Here is a 16,039-nt window from a genome sequence, read left to right as displayed (position 1 = left end):
TCAGAGGATTGCTTATAAGAGCAAAAATAACGTCGAGACAAGGGCAAAATACAACAATAGGGGAACATTTTAGTCCATCTCGAGGCTCCTCATGGAGGCCCCATGCCTGCCAGTGAACTGCTGTGGACGATACTGTTCTCGGGCCTGTATATCTATTCTCTCCTCGAACGCTTACAACGACCTTTTGAAGCGGGTACTAGCAACATCCCCATTTACAGATGAAGAAATGGAGGCACGGAGAGGTAACGTGCCCAGGGTCAATCAGCTCCCAGGCAGTCTGACTCTACCAGGCTCAGCCATTCCCAGGGCAGTGGTGGTTACTAGTCACCATCACCGGCTAGTTAGGTGTTGAACGTGGGCCAGTGTGTCAGGTGTGTGGTGCGCCGCTGGTGGGGTAGGACAGGATACTAATTTGAGATGTAGTGGGCTTGTCCCCATTGCCAGTGCCGCCCTCCCCCCCACTCCGCCATTCAGGCAGTGACTCAGAACAGAAACAGAAACAATGGTGAGAGAGTTCAAGGGCATTTGGCTTTCAGGAGGCTGTGAGAGCAGTTCCCCACCACCCAGAGAGGAAGCTGGGGCAGGAGGCTGAGTTAGCCGCTAGAGTGTGCCCTGCCCCCAGCCTCTCCTTTGGGGTCAGAATGCTCGTTGGAGGCAAGATGAGGGGGTCACTGGAGGATGAGTGTGAGCGTCTGAAAGTAGAGGGGCTTGTGTCCGACTTCCTAGGACAAGGGGGGTGCGCCTGCAGACATGGCCGTGAGGAGGCTTCACGGAGCTCTGTACCCCAGTTCCTCTGCTCTCACATGGGGTACAAGAGGCCCCTAAAATCTCCCAGACCTACAGTGAGCCCTAGCATGTGGCTGGGCCTTGGGGCCTGCCTGCTGGGGGATTCCTGGGGGCCTGGGGGCCTGTAGCAGAGGCCAAGGCCCTTGGGAGGGTGTGGCTCTTCCTCAGCAACCCAGGGGAGGCCTGGAGCAGGCCAGCTGTGTCCCCAGGGCTCAGGCATGGCATGGGCACCATGGAGGGAGAAGGAAGCCATGGGGGCCAGACAGCCTCCGGGAGCTTAGCTTGCCCTGGAGGGAAGGAGGGGGCAGTGGAGAGACTCTTGTGTTGACTGAGTTCAACTTCCAAAGTCATCATGTTTACAGCTGGAAGTGCCTGAGAGCCCCTGACCTGGAAAATGTACGTTTTTCCACCATCTGTGAAGTGGTGGCCTGTGGGCGTCCAGAGCAGAATGAAGCAAAGAATCTTACACCTGAGCGGACTCAGCGCTCTGCCCTAAGCTTCCGTCCCAGGCCAAGCATTAACGCCCTTGGTCCCTTTCCCAGCCCTGGGAGGGAGGGGCTAGGATGATCAGTCCTACTTTTCAGATGGGGGCAAAGTTTTAGAAAAGGAAGTACCTGCCCATCAGTCGCCTTCCCATCATCTGTGAATCCCCGGTAGCTCCGTCCCCTCCCCGTCCCTCCTTTCCTCCCCCACTTCCAGCCTCCTCTGCCTAGGATGGCACCTCTAACCTCTGCCCTTCAGCTTAGAAAACTCCCGCTTGTCCCTCAGGAGTCAGCTGAGCCATCACCCCTTCCAGGAGGCTTTGCCCGATTCCCGGGCCACCCCGGGGCCCCCTGGGTCCCCACACCTGCCAGGTCCCAGCACTTATCCCACAGCTCATCTCACAGATCCATTAGTCGCCCCCTTTACCCCCCATCCCCCACCCCCTACGGGGAAGGGGCACTAAAGGGCGACTGAGTGAATGAATCAGTAAGACTCAGCAGCCTCTAAAGCAGAGACCCGCTTAGGATCTCCACATGTGGATCCTCTTGTCGCCATGATATTAGGACCACATCTCTCATGAGTGACAGAAAGGGAGTACGGAGCGTGACTTCAGGGCTAGTGTGAGATGGCAACAGGAATGGGGTTTCTCTTTGACTTTCAATTTTAACGTTCCATTTCAATGATGATGAAGTATTCGTAAATATTCTGTGTTTCCCAAGTCAGCGTGGAAAGGGGAAGTTCCTCCAAATCCTCTGGGTGCTGGGGAATGCCCTGCTGCCCGCCCACCCAGAGCGTCCGTCCCTGGGTGACATTGGCATGTGCTCAGTCCTGGAATGAGGAAGCCCTGAGTCTCGTCCACCCGCCCGTGGGTCCCAAAGCCTGTGGCCCTCCCTGCAAGCTGCAGCCTTCTGCATGGTCAGATGTGGACAAGCAGAGCCACGTGCCACTTTGGGGAGCTGGGACAAACTCCCCTGCCCCCCACCTCCCTGCCCAGAGGTGGGCAGCGCGGGAATGGTCCTCACTTCTCAGGGGATCCTCAGGGGCTGTGGACGCCCTAAAATACCCACTGGGTCTCAGGCACACCCCGTCCCTGTCCCCTGACACGACCACAAACAGCTGCTGTAGGTTTAATGAACACAGCATCACCCGAAAACAGAGAGCCCTGTGGCTCACTGCTGTTGCTTTAAGAGCAGTGACATCTGCTAGAAGCCTTAGCTCTCCTTGACAGATGAGGAAACTGGGGCTCAGAGAGGGATGTGATCTTCTAAAGGCCATACAGCCTGTCAGTGGCGGAGGCAGTGAGAAACCCCGGTCCCCTGTCTGCCAGGCTGTGTCTCTCTAGGAGCTCTGTCCTGCACCCAATCTGCATCCCTACCTGCCTGTGACCCCTGCACTCAAGGCTCAGGTTGCGACAAGGACATGTTTTACTGCATTTGCCTCCATACTCAGGGTGACTCATTAGTATGAAAAACAGGTTCCTCCTCGCCCTCGCCAGAAGATTTTTGACACAAACACAGTTGGGGGTTTGGCATAATTTCTCTCTCTTGTTAAGCATTTATATATAATTAGTGTTGGAATGGTCCCCTGAGATGGATCCAAGCCCCCCATTTTCAGAGGAGGGACATGAGCCTCAGGGTCAGGGTTCAAACTGAGCGATTCAGTGGCCACAGCTGAGACACAAGTCCACAGAGCCTGCCATGGACTTTTCAGCTGCTCCTTTACAGAGGGGCCACAGGAGGGAAGGAGTGAAGGAAGGAAGGAAGGAAGGAAGGAAGGAAGAGAGGGAGGGAGGGAGGGAAGGAAGGAGGGGGGAAGGAAGAAATAAAGGGAAAAGAAAGGAAGAAATAAAAATTACCCCTTCCAAGCATCTACCCTGTGTCGGGAGCTTTGCACACATCGGTGCTAAGCCTCATCACAATCCTCACAGGAAGGTATTTTTATCCCCATTTTGCAGATGGGCAAGCTGAGGCTCAGAGAGGGCAAGCCACCTGCCTACAGTCCAGGAGCCAGCAAGTGCTGGGGCTGGAATTGGCACCCTTTTCTTTCCCCTACACCAGCGGTTGGCAGAGGATAGCCTGTGGGCCAAATTCAGCCCACCGCCTATTTTGTTGAAATGGTTGAAAAAAAAAGTGAATAGAAGAATAACATTTTGTGACTGGTGAAAATGATATGGAACTCCAATTTTGGTGCCCATAAATAAAGTTTTATTGGAAGACAGCCACCCCCATTCATTTAAGGATCGTCGGGGGCTGCTTTTGTGCCATACCACCAGGGTTGAGTAGTGGTGACGGAGAACATAGGCGCCGCAAAGCTAACTTATTTACTATCTGGCCCTTTGCAGAAGAGGCTGGCAGAGCCCTGCCCTCCACCCTGCCGTCTCCCAGGGGTCTGGAAGGTCTGCAGGGCCTCCCTGTAGTTGCGCAGGCTGTTCTCTGCACAAGAGCATCGGGGCTGAAATCCAGACCTCTTTCTGCTTGCCAGGCTGTGTGGCCTGGGGCTGGGTCCCCTGGAGAAAGGGCTTTCTCTTAATTTGTTCACCTAGAGTGTTCACCTTTTTCTCATGGGTACGAAGCTACTAGCAGCGGCCCCGAAGGCATGCTTCCCCTTCCCTCCCCTTCGCAGCCCCTGGGAAGGCAGCTCCATAGCAGTCCTGTCAGATCTGCGGCACAAGGAGCCAGAAGGGAAGGTGGGGAGAGCGCAGGGGTCTGTGCAAAGCCAGGGAGGGAGGGCGGATGGCGGGGCACAGACGGGGCCTCCAGCTCGCTTCAAAGGCACAATCACCAGGGAGGTAAAGGAGGGGTTCTCTACCTTTCAAGTGACTCCTGGCGGGGGCCACCATTTATTCTCCTTGACTTTTGAGGTTGTAAAAGGCTTCCCACCTCCTCTCCCTCTGCTCTTCCCCTGACTTCCTCTCCAGGGCTGGGAAGGGGGTCTCACTCCCCAAACTCTCTGAAGAGACAGAAGATGAAAAGGGTTAATACCTTGCTGCAGTCCGCTGCTCTGCCCGCAGCTGTGTAGAAGTGCGGGCCCCGCAGGCCTGAGAACGGCCTTTCCGAGCCCACCCAGGCGGGAGGTAGGGACGGGGGCCACCTGCGGGTCCAGGATGCAGTCTCCCGCCCCCCTCCCCAAGGGCCTACCAACCGCCGAGAGCTGCCATAAAGCCCGAGCGCCTGGTGAAGGAAAAACGGGACCATGGACACAGAAGGGAATGGGGGAAGGGAGGGAAAGAAAACACAAAACAGAACGGAAAAAGGAAAGGAAGGAAGAACAGACAGAAAATAACGAAAGAACCTCAACAGCATTATGCTAAGTGACACAGCCAGGCACAAAAGCACACAGATTATCTGAAATGTCCAGAATAGGCACATCTATAGAGATAGAAAGTAGATTTGTGGTTGTCTGGGGAATGCAGGGATCGGGAGGTTGATAGTTGAAGGCTTCTTTGGGGTGATGAAAATGTTCTAAAATTGATTGTGGTGGTGGCTGCACAGTTCTGTGAACAGACCAAAAACCGGTGAACTGTACACTTCAGTGAATCATACAGCATGTGAAGTATATCTCGATAAAACTGTTATTAAAAAGAAAGATAGAAAACGACAGAAAAGAGACAAAATGAAAAGAAAGAAAAAGAGAAAGAGATGGATGGCAAAGAAGGAAAATTCATGTCTGTTAAGTCTGTTAAAGCACCTGCCACCTGCCAGGAACTGTGCTAAGTGCCTGTATCCTTGACTCCATTATATTCTCACAATTCTGCGAAGTAGGTCTGATAATTATCATAGTTTTACAGGTAAGGAAACTTCAGCTCAGACTGTCAACGTCTTGTCTAACATCACCCAACCCCTAACTAGTGGGGGACCAAGGCTCATACCGGGCTCCCTAACTTCCACACGGAGGCAGGAAGACACCCCAGTAGCCTTGTGGTGTGACCGCCAGGCACAGAGGGCAGAGGTGACAAAGCAGCAGCCAGCAGGATACCAGTGTGCAGGGGGCGGCCAGGCCCCTTAGCTGGGGGTAGGGCGGGGGCTGGGAGGTTGGCGGGGAGAAGGGAGGGGGACCAGCTGCTCTGGGCGCCTCTACAAAGAGTGCTCAGAAAGGCCCCTTAAGAGATGCTGGAATCAATGTGCCAAAAAGTTAGACTATTTCAGGACCCAAATGATACAAATAAACAAGTCTGGGCTCTTGAAGCGGTAAATTATGCAAAACTTCCTTTCTGAGCAAAGTACCTTCTTAAGAAGTGTGTGTACATCAGTCATGTAAACTTTTTACTGCTAAGGGAATTGCAGCCTCCTCTGCCAGACCAGACTGGACTTTGAGCAGAAGATAAAGCCACCTCCGCCCTCCCCCAGCCCCCAAACTCTGGCCAAATGGGGACATGGCGTGGAGACGCAATGGACCGCATCCAGCTTGTCCGAGCTCTGGATTCCCATCCCTACTCCGGGATCCCTTCACCTCTCCTGGGAGGCAGGGTGAGGGGTGTGACTCTTTCCACCCGCAGACTCTATGATTTAGAGCAGCTGGTGGATTCCTCTGTGAGGCCCGCTGCTGACACCACTACTTGGAGGGAGGCCCACGGTGATGTCAAAGTTAGAAAAGGGAACCAGGAATTTCTGAGTTCCCACTGTGTTCCTGGAACTTAGCATTTCGAGACTTGGTTCCCTGATCTCTAAAGTGACTGGTGGTATTAGTCACTTCTCAGGGCTCTTGGGGATCTAGAATGAGATATTCATGCATTCATTCATTCACTTATTCATTCAACAAATATTACTGGGCATCCTGTGCCAGGCACCGTGCTAGGTGTTAGACAGGAACCAACAGAGACGTGAGCCTGCCCTCAGGGAGCTTGTGGTCTTGGGGAGCAGACACAGAACAGATAGGATGTCCCAAGAGGGGTAAGAAGACTGTCTTGGGCTGAGAGGAGGGTGCGTGGGATGGGAATAGGCATGGCCTGGGGACAGGACCGAGGGGCCCAGAGGAGGAGTTAGGGCAGCGGAAAGAGTCGGGCAGGGCAGGGCCTTGTTGGTCAGGATAAGAACTCTGTATCAGAGTCCAAGAGCACCAGAAGGGCAGAGCAGAGGCCCATTCCCAGCTGGAGGAAATGCTCTCTCACTGGCAGCAGAAGGAGGGCGGGCCCTGTGGAGGCCTGTGAGGCCTGTGAGGGGAGAGAGCTGGCAGCAGGGGGGCACCTGTGGCTCCTGGCCTCCCTTTGCGCCTCTTCTTCCTGAGCTCTGACTCCAAACTCCAGCCCCCTGGGAGGGTGACAGCCGCAAGCACAGGGCCTCTGCAGAGAGGAGGAAGTGCCCGCCCGCCCCGGAGAGAGACGGCTGGCGCTCAGGAGTCTTATCTCCCTGCCTGGGGAGATTATGCAGGGCAAGGGAGTGTATGGGGAAAGACCCAAGGGCCCTGGGCAGGGGTCCAGAGATACAGGGTCTACTCCCTGCCCCTCCCCAGCTTGCTCTGGGCCTCAGGTCACTTGCCTCCCTGGGCCTTAGTTGCCCCATCTGCTGTCTATGGGAGTAGCACTCAGAGACTGGGCTAAATTCAAGTCCATTCAGCACTTCCTCATGGAAAGAGCCTGGCTTTGGGGTCAGACGGGCTTGGGCTGGAATCCTAGCTCTGCCATGGATGGATGAGGCTGTGTGGCCCGACGTCAGCTACTTTGCTCCCAGAAGTCTGCTGCTGGCTGGGGGCCCACATTTTGAGAACCACTGCCCTAGAATAACATCCCTCTGGGAGGAGGGTCTCTGCTTGGCTCACTGCTACACCCCCAACAGTGCTGGCGTGTAGCAAATTCTTGGTGAGTGCTTGTGAATGAATGAACTCTGAGTGGTTTGTTTCGGTGGGGGCAGAAGGGGGCTGGAGGGTGGGTGTGGGCCTGGGGATGGTGTCAGGAGGCGGTCAGGGACCAAAGCATGAAGGGTCTCTAATGCTAAGCCAGGGAGCTGGGACTTGTGGTAGCTGAACATGGACCCCAGACGTCTACATCCTCATTGCTGGAACCTGAGAAAGTTATCTTATATGGCAAAAAGGACTTTGCAGATGTGATTAAGTTAAGGACTTTGGGATGGGGAGGTTATCCGGGATTATCCCAGTGGGCCCTAAATGTAATCACAAGTGCCCTTATTAAAAGAAGGAGGCAGAGGGAGATTTGGCTACCGAAGAGGGGAAGGAGATGTGACCACGGAGGCGAGAGGTCAGAGTGATGTGAGGAAGGGGCCACAAGCCAAGGAGAGCGGGTGGCCCCCAGAAGCTGGAAAAGGCAAGGAAACGGATTCTCCTCTGAAGCCTCCAGAAGGAACCAGCCCTACCAACATCTTGCTCTCAGTCTCTTGATCTCCCAAACTGTAAGAAAAGAAATCCGTCTCGTTTCCAGTCACCGAGTTCACCGTCATTTGTTACAGCAGCCCTACCTTGGAAACGAAAGCAGGCCTGTATTCAGTAGAAGCAGTGGAGCAGAAGGGGTGAGGTTGGGGACCCGGGACCAGAGAAGGGCAGAGGTGATGAGGGGTGGGGTAAGGGTGGACAATGGGATCAGGAAGGGACAGACAGAGCATCCTGCTGGGGAGGTGGCTGCTGGTTGGCCTTGGGGCAGGGAGGACCAGCCAGCTCAGTCACTGTCTCCTGGAGTCTCCCCTTGGGTGACTGTGCCACACACACCCCCCCCGACCCCCCCTGCAACCTCCGCCATCACCAACCAAGGGCAGACACCTGGCCCCTCGGCAGGGATAAGGGCTCTCTGTCAGGTCAATGCTGGGTTTTGTTCCCAGATGGGGAGCAGGAAGGACACACTATCGGTCATCAGGGAAGCTGGGCGCCAACCTTATGGAGGGCCACACAAGTCCCCAGTCGCCCTGGCAGCCTCTACTGGAAAATCAAACTCTGGCTGTTCCTGGCTTCCTGGATCCCCATCCCCCCAACCATAGGATGAGGCCCTCCAACTGGTTCCCCATCCTCCTCTGCTGGACCCCTCTGCTCCGCGACTGCTGTGTGTGACCCAGGCAGGCACGGCCTCTCAGCTGGCCTTGGTGGCCAGGGTGGCTGTGATGGTCAGAAGAGGAGGTGGACGCTCCCTGCCCCAGCGTGCCCGGCACCCAGAAGACAGGTGGTAATGGGGCTGCCGTTTCCGTTTTTGCTCAGCTCTTGGCTTTGGCTGCATCACTAGCTTGTGTCCCTTGAACAATTTACTTAAGTTCTCTGAGCCTCAGTTTCCCCATCTGTAAAGTGGAAACTAAACAAGCATCAACTGCACAGGGTTGTGTGGAGAATGAAATGAGGCCCCGGGTCTAAAGGGTCCAGCACCACCCTGGAGGAACGGGTCTTTCCCCTCCGCATTTGAGGCTCAGCTCAGAGGTCTGCTCCCGGGGACGGGCTCTTTGGGCCAGGCGCTGCCTCCTTTGGCTGCCCTGTGCACTGTGTTTCAAGCCTGGGCACGTGCTGCTCTGAACCGCGGCCAGTCTGTTCCTCAACCAGACAGGTGGTGAAGGTGGTGGCATGAGATGGGGGGCTGGCTTTATTTCCCTTTGCACCCTAGCACCTGGTACAAGGGTGGGGATAAGATGCCGTCACAGAAAGATTAATACCTAGAAATAGTGGCAAACCTAAAACTGGTACCTAGTGGGTGTTCAGTGAGGGCTGGCCATTGCTGGTGAGTGCCTGCTGAGTGTCTCCCTAAGGACTGGGGGTAGAGGCAGCCTATTAACCCGGGTCCCACAGGTAAGAGCAGTAGGAAGTGGGATGGCAACGAGAATGAACAGTGCCAACGGCCTTCTCTAGAGTCCACACCCTGTGCTTTGTCCTTTGTTTGTTTTGTGAACTAAATCTGCTTTGTATCAGAGGCTGCTTCCTGAATGAGGCAGTGTGGAAGGACAGGGTCATCTTATCTATCAAGGCCAGACGTGGAAGCCTCCCCATCTGCATTTGGGAGAGATGCCTTTGGGTGGCTTGGAGGATGGATTTGAGAGGGAGAGTCTGGAGGCAGGGAGGCCTGGAGGAGGCTGGTTGCAGGAGCAATGAAGCTTATTCCAGAAGGATAGCAGTGGACAGGTGGAGGGCCCAGGACCCAAGTCTATGGGGGGACACTCCACACCTGGCTCCTGCAAGGACCAGAGGGACACAAGGCCGAGGGGTCCAGTTGGGCAGTTTCACCCCCACAATGCTCCACAGGGACCAGCACCCAGAGCGGGTGAGTGTGCAGAGTCCATCCAAGCTTTTCTCAAGTCTGACGCTCAAAGGTCGAGAGACGACAAGTATCCTACCGGGGGTCCTAGAGCCTGTTGGCGCCCCTTAGCACATGTGTGCTTCAGGTGGCTCTGGGAGGTGACCAGGGCAGGCTGCTTGAAGACAGACCCCACATTCTATGAGATGAGGAAACTGAGGCGCAAGAGGGGCAGAGGCTCGCTCAAGCCACAGAGCTGAGACCGAGGCTGTACAGTTGACTTGCCATACCCGTCCATCAAAACAGATGCCAAAATGTCACTTCTACATCCCTGGCGCTCAGCACTCTTCCTGGCATGTGATAGGAAGTTGACAAATGTTTGTGAATGAATGAATAAATGAATGAATGAATGAATGGATGGATGGATGAGTCAGTCACACAGACCAGCATTCTGGGGGGCAAAGGCATGGTCTGTGGGAAGACAAAGGAAAGTGACATTTATTGAGCATTTGTATGTGTCAGATGTTCTACCAGCATCCTTTCATTTATTCCTTTCAACAGCTAGCTAGAGCTTGCTCAGACCTATAAACCTTCTCTCCATGTGTGAGCTTCCTCAGGCCACTCAAGTCTTTGGTGAGGTACCCCTTAATACCTTGCATGGGCTTTGTCAACAGTGAGTTGATCTCAATGTCATTCTGATCCTGTTTATCTTTTCAGCCTGGGTACCTCTCGGGGGTGGAGTCCTGGGGCATCCTCTCTCTTGCATCTCCTGCATCCCAGACATCCAATGGTCTACAAGACTATTTTTTAATAGCCTCCTAGATTTTGCTCTGTTCTCTTCTCTCTCATGGACCAGTACCACATCCCCCTTCACTGCTGTTCCCATCTCATTCTTCTGGTCCATGTCTTAGGGGACAACCAGAGCCCTCTTTCCAAAGTACAGAGATGCTTGGGTTATACCCATCCTTGCTTCTAATCCTTCCATCTTCCCCTAAGACCTACAGTACAATGTCCAAGCCTGGCTTTCAAGGCTTTGCCTTCCCAACTTGGCCAGTCCTCTTTCTCCTCCCACTTGCGCACCCCGAAAGTAAGAGCTGATGCATAAAAGGTGCTCAGTGATGGTGGGCTGAGTGGGGTCTCTGATTTAACCCCCAGGCAGCAGCATTATTACATGGCCATTTGAGGGCTGTCCTGGCAGATTTAGGTGAACACTTATGACCATTAACTAAGTGGCCGAGTTGGACCTCAAACTTAGGACTCCTGATTGTAAGGACAGGGTAGCTAGAAAAAAGGTCCACCAGTTCTGAGTCAGGGGAGCTCTATCCAGATCCCAGCTGTGTGGCCCTGGCCAAGTTCTCTGAGATTTGACTTGCTCCTTTTAAAAATGGAGGTAAAAAGTTCTCCCTCAGGGGGTGTTTGGGAGGATGGAATAACACGAGGTTTGCAAGGTGCTCATGAAGAATTCCCAGCACATAACATCCAAAGCAGCACCTCGTGAACAGCTGTTACCACGAGTGGGACCCCGTCCCTGTGCCCCGTCCCACACACAAACTGCCAGGGCAGTTACCTGTCTGTGGCTCCCTGGGGGGCCGTGACCTCTGTCCCACTCCACACCTGGAGCCTCAGGGGCCTCTCTTCCTGCCACCTGGGTCCTTGGCTTGGAATCCTCATCAGCTGAGAGCTGTTGGACTTCAGAGAAGCTCTTTGGGTGTCGTGGTCGGTGGGGCTGCAGCAGAAGAGCTGCTGGTATGCCGTGCGGAAGTCTCTATTCAGTGCAGCGTACAGGATGGGGTTCAGGGCTGAGTTGGCATAGCCCAGCCACAGAACCACGGCTTCGAAGGTCTCGTTGATGGCATTATCCCCTTTTAGCCCACGGTAAACAAACACGGTGAAGTAGGGGAACCAGCAGATGATGAAGGCCCCCATCACGGCTGCCAGGGTCACTGTGGCTTTGTGTTCCCTGATGGTGGCAGTCCTCCAGGAGCCGACGTTATGGATCCTCTTGGCCTGGTCCCACGCGATCTTGAAGATGCGGTAGTAGGTGATGCACATGACCAGCAGAGGCAGGTAGAAGGTGACCAGCCCGTCCACCAGGCCATACACCAAGTTGACCTGGACTTTGCACTTTGGGATGGTGTGATTGGCACTGCTGGTCTCAGTCCTGCTGTTCCATCCCAGGTGGATACACAGGAAGGATAGGGTGACGGAGATGACCCAAATTAAGACCAGGGAGATGGTGACACGGACAGGGGTGACCAGCATGGGGTAGCGCAGGGGATCTGTGACGGCGCAGTACCGGTCGAGGCTGATCATGAAGAGGTTGAGGATGGAGGCCGTGCAGAGCATGACATCTAGGCTGGTATAGATATTGCAGAAGACCTTGCCAAAGTTCCACCTGCAGGACAGCTGGTGGAAGGCCGAAAAGGGCAGCACCAGGAGGCCGAGGAGCAGGTCAGTGATAGCCAAGGACACGATGAAGCAGTTGGTCAGACTGCGGAGCCGGCGGTTCAAGCCCACCACCAGGCAGACGACTACATTGCCGGCGATGGTGATGAGGATGAGGAGGGTGAGGACCACGCTGACGGTGATCTTCAATGCAGCAGGGTCCAGACAAAAGGAAGAGGTCGTGCCATTGGACGCCATCCTGGGACCCTACGGCTCCTTCCCCTGCCTCCGGCCCCTGGTTGCTTCTCTTCCAGCTCCCCAAAGGGTCAATTATGTCAACCACTGGACTCCAAGCTGCCCAACAGAGCCAAGAGAAGTGTCCAAATGTGGAGAGGCTGCAATGACCGATCCAGTGTTGTTTTTCTAGAAATAAATAAAGCTGTCTCTTAGGAGGTGTTGGGCATGAGTATGAAGGAAGATGAGGGAAAGCTAGTCCTTGAAGCGAGGTTCCTGGTTCAAACCCCAGTCCTCAAATGACCCCTTGGCAGAGCCGGCTTCCTCCTGGGACTGAACAGATCTCCACTCTCCAGGTTTTGCATAGAGACGGACGCACCGGGGCATGAATCTGGAGGTGGCTTTGGTTTTATTTGGGAGGCATCATGTGGAGACATGGCTGAAGCCTTCTCCATAGCGGGCGGCTGCTCCCATCCACGTGACGGGGGTCTAGCACTGTTGCCTCTCCCTCTGGGGTCCACTGGAGAGCGTGAGCTAGAAATGCAAAGATTGAGTGTTGAGCATGTTGAAACCAGACTGAGAGTGTGACCTGATTCAAGACCTTGACCTCCCTTCGAGACACCAGGACGCATGGGACCAGTCTGGCACCACTCCTTAGAAGGGACAGAACCAAAAACATACATAGCGGGAGGAGGATGGGAGACAGGAAGCAAGGGGCTGGACCACCAAGTCATCATGTGAGATACACTTGGAGGGGCTAGGGTTGTTTATACTAAACAAAGAAAGGTCTAGACACAGACTCTAAGCTCCATGAAAACAGGGGCTGCATCTGCTTGTTCACTGCTAGTTCCCAGTGCCTGGCGCCACCGGTAGGCATTAAGCCTATGATGAATAAATGATAAAATGAATGAAAAAATAAGCAAATGTAATACATTTACTCTGATAAAGCGCCGAACACAGTGTTCCACACTCTCGTTTTACAAAATGTCACCATACTCTAAATGCGGAGCCAAAAAACTTTTTCAGGAAAGGGCCAGGTAGCGAATATTTTCTGTTTGCATTCTTCAAGGTCTCTGCTGCAATTACTCAACTCCTGTTTAGTGTGAAAGCACCTCCACAGACAATGTGCAGATGAGTGATCATGGCTGTGCTCCAAGAAGACTTTACTACGGACACTGAAATTTGAATTTTACATCATTTTCTCGTGTTGCAAAATACTCTTCTTCTTTTGATTTCTTTTCTCAAACTCTTTAAAACAATTTCCAAGCTAAAAATGTAAGTGCTATTCTTAGATCATGGGCTGCACAAAACCAGGAAGAGGACCAGATCTAGCTCGCTGTTGTAGTCTGCCAACTGCAGTCCCTCTCCACACCCGCTCTTAACATCTCTCTAAACCTCACTTTCCAGGTCAGCTGGTACAGAACTCACTCAGTCTTTCTAATGGCTGCATAACAGTCCCCAGGTTGGCTGGCTGTGGTTTATTTATCATCACTCTATTACAAGTATCTCAGTTGTTTCTAGTTCCTTCCTTCCTCCTTCCTTCTTACCTCCTGTCTCACGGCAAACATCACTTCAACAGAATGGCTGCATGTGCAATGCTTCTTGGTTAAATCTCAGGTTAAATTCCTTCCTACTGGTGATATTCTATGATTCCAATCGATGCAAAACAAGCAAAGGCCCCGTTTGATTCCTGGACCCTTTACCTCAAGCTGATCCTGGTTTTCCAGAGAGCAGACAGCAGGCAATCTCCTGGGATCCGGGAGTGTGCAGAAAATCAAGCTGACAGCGGAACCCCTCTCAGAAACAAGCTCATTACCATCTCACATAAATTAAGCCTCTCCTAGGCTCTTGCCTGGAGCGGTTTTGCAACCTGAATACGAGAGACATCATTTAGTCATAACCACTGTGTTGGTGCAGGGATCACGGCTCCTGGTCACCTTCTGCCGCTCTAGCAGGCTGGGCTAGAGTGGTGGTTCCTTTTTTCTTGGAGTTTCAGATACGAACCACCCCTGTCATGTTTCTATCTTACAGCCTAAGTCCCAGAAGTTTCCAGTGACCTTTGTGAAGGCAGGAGCTTTTGCCAATCCGTGGGTAGAATGATGGCCCTAGAGGGTCAAGGCACCCTAAGATCACCGTCATCATGATCACCGTCATTGTCACTATCACAGTTAATATAAAAAACGCTTTCTTGAACTTTCCTTTCAAATGTTAAAAGCAATGACATGCTTATTGAAGTAAACCAAGGGTCCTGAGGTATACAGGAAGGGCCAACTATTTGGGCCATCACATACCCAAGCCCTCACGCCAGGGAGGTGACCGTTGCTCACCATTTGGTGTGATGGAGACCATACATTCTTCCTCTGAAGCTCTGCATGTACCAGACACATGTAGGACACTGTTTTATACACACTGTACACATTACACTGCTACTTCTTTTCCTCGTTTCTTTTAAAATGCCTATTATATAACGGACACCCCTCTGGATCACTTAGATCTAACTCATTCTTTTGGGAACCTAGGCTGTGGCAATACAACCACCACCATGAGAAGAGCCATGAAGAAGGACGTCTGCATCAGCAGGTGTGCAAGTGGCAAACAATGGGAGGCAACCTGAGTGTCCATCAGCAGGGGAATGGTTCAACCAAGGATGGCACATCTGTACTGTAGAGGAGTCCTGGGCAAGGTGATATCATACATATTAAATGAAATATCATCTCATCCTCACAATGACCCCCAAGTGAGGGGAATCACTGTCTCTATTTAACAGTTGAGGAGAGCAAGGCTTGGAGAGGCCAAGTGACATCTCACCCTTAGTAAGTGTCCAGAGAGCCTGGATTCAAACTCGGCTCACACCCTTCCAGCCTGCCTTCATGCCCGTTCTTGCACCAGACTTCAACTTGTCCTTCTAAGTGGATCTCACCAAACAGCCCTGTAATTGTCTCCCTGACTCTGCCGTTCAGGCAACCAGGACTTTGCCCAAATGCAGCACGTCTCTTCCCTCCTGCCTTTGCCTTTGCTGTCTCCTTCACCTGGAGTCCCGCTCTTCCCTGTCTTCAGTGAGCTACTCCCTTTTCAAGGCCTGGCTCAAACACGTTTCCCCCCCCCCCCCCACCCCATCTGAAAGTACAGCATTCTTTCGAAACCTTTAGAAAGCTGAAATGGCGTAAAGCAAAGAAGTTATCTTAGGACACATCTCGTCAATGGATGCACAAAATAAATCGAGATAGAGCACAGATGCTCAGACACAGTTCACAGCTACGGTGACTTGTTGCTGAGATGCTGAATGTGGTTCCTGGGGAAGGAGCTCTGGGGGGGCCACCCTATGCTCGGGGTGCAGACTGCCTCTATAATGGCTTACCGTAAGACAAACCTGAACCCTATTTTTGCTTTTCACATTTTTTCGTAAAAGCAAAAATCCTCCTTGGGTTTCTTTCAGTTAGCAAAAACAGGTACTAATGTAGGTCTTTGGTAAAAGAGAAGTGGGGTAAAGTGAACTTTCAAAAAGCAGGGGCAGGGGCTCCCCTGGTGGCGCAGTGGTTGAGAGTCTACCCGCCAATGCGAGGGACACGGGTTCGAGCCCTGGTCTGGGAGGATCCCACATGCCGCGGAGCAACTGGGCCCGTGAGCCACAATTACTGAGCCTGCGCGTCTGGAGCCTGTGCTCCGCAACAAGAGAGGCCGCGATAATGAGAGGCCCGCGCACCGCGATGAAGAGGGGCCCCCACTTGCCGCAACTAGAGAAAGCCCTCGCACAGAAACGAAGACCCAACACAGCCATAAATAAATAAATAAATTAAAAAAAAGAAAAAAAGCAGGGGCACCCTGAACCCATCCTGAACGCCTGCAGGCAGGGGCACCCTCTCCTGCACTTTGTACTGAGTTATACTGCTGGCACCTTGCATTGTTAATATGGCTCTGCGTCTGTCCGCAAGCAGGTCCTGGATCTGGACCACCTCTCTCCACCTTCCATCCACCTATCCATCTGTCCTGTCCATCCAT

General features: G+C 53.1%; 1 protein-coding gene across 3 annotated transcripts in view; it reads right to left on the bottom strand.

Moving 5' to 3' along the window:
- HRH2 (histamine receptor H2) overlaps positions 1-16,039 on the bottom strand; it is a 47,560-nt gene that overhangs the window by 10,554 nt on the left and 20,967 nt on the right. For 2 of the 3 annotated variants that reach the window (XM_036845489.1, XM_036845490.1), the window contains exon 2: positions 10,989-12,574. In XM_036845489.1, the coding sequence (XP_036701384.1) occupies positions 10,989-12,064 (1,076 nt within the window). In that variant the 5' untranslated portion in view covers positions 12,065-12,574. Of the gene's footprint in view, positions 1-4,077; positions 4,219-10,988; positions 12,575-16,039 lie in introns of all 3 variants that reach the window. The other variant, XR_005019167.1, reaches the window with a different exon arrangement.

Source organism: Balaenoptera musculus, chromosome 3 (assembly GCF_009873245.2).
Source record: "Balaenoptera musculus isolate JJ_BM4_2016_0621 chromosome 3, mBalMus1.pri.v3, whole genome shotgun sequence".
Classification (NCBI taxonomy): domain Eukaryota; kingdom Metazoa; phylum Chordata; class Mammalia; order Artiodactyla; family Balaenopteridae; genus Balaenoptera; species Balaenoptera musculus.
The sequence above is the reverse complement of the archived record's forward strand: the minus strand, read 5'-3'. Positions and strand labels throughout refer to the sequence as shown.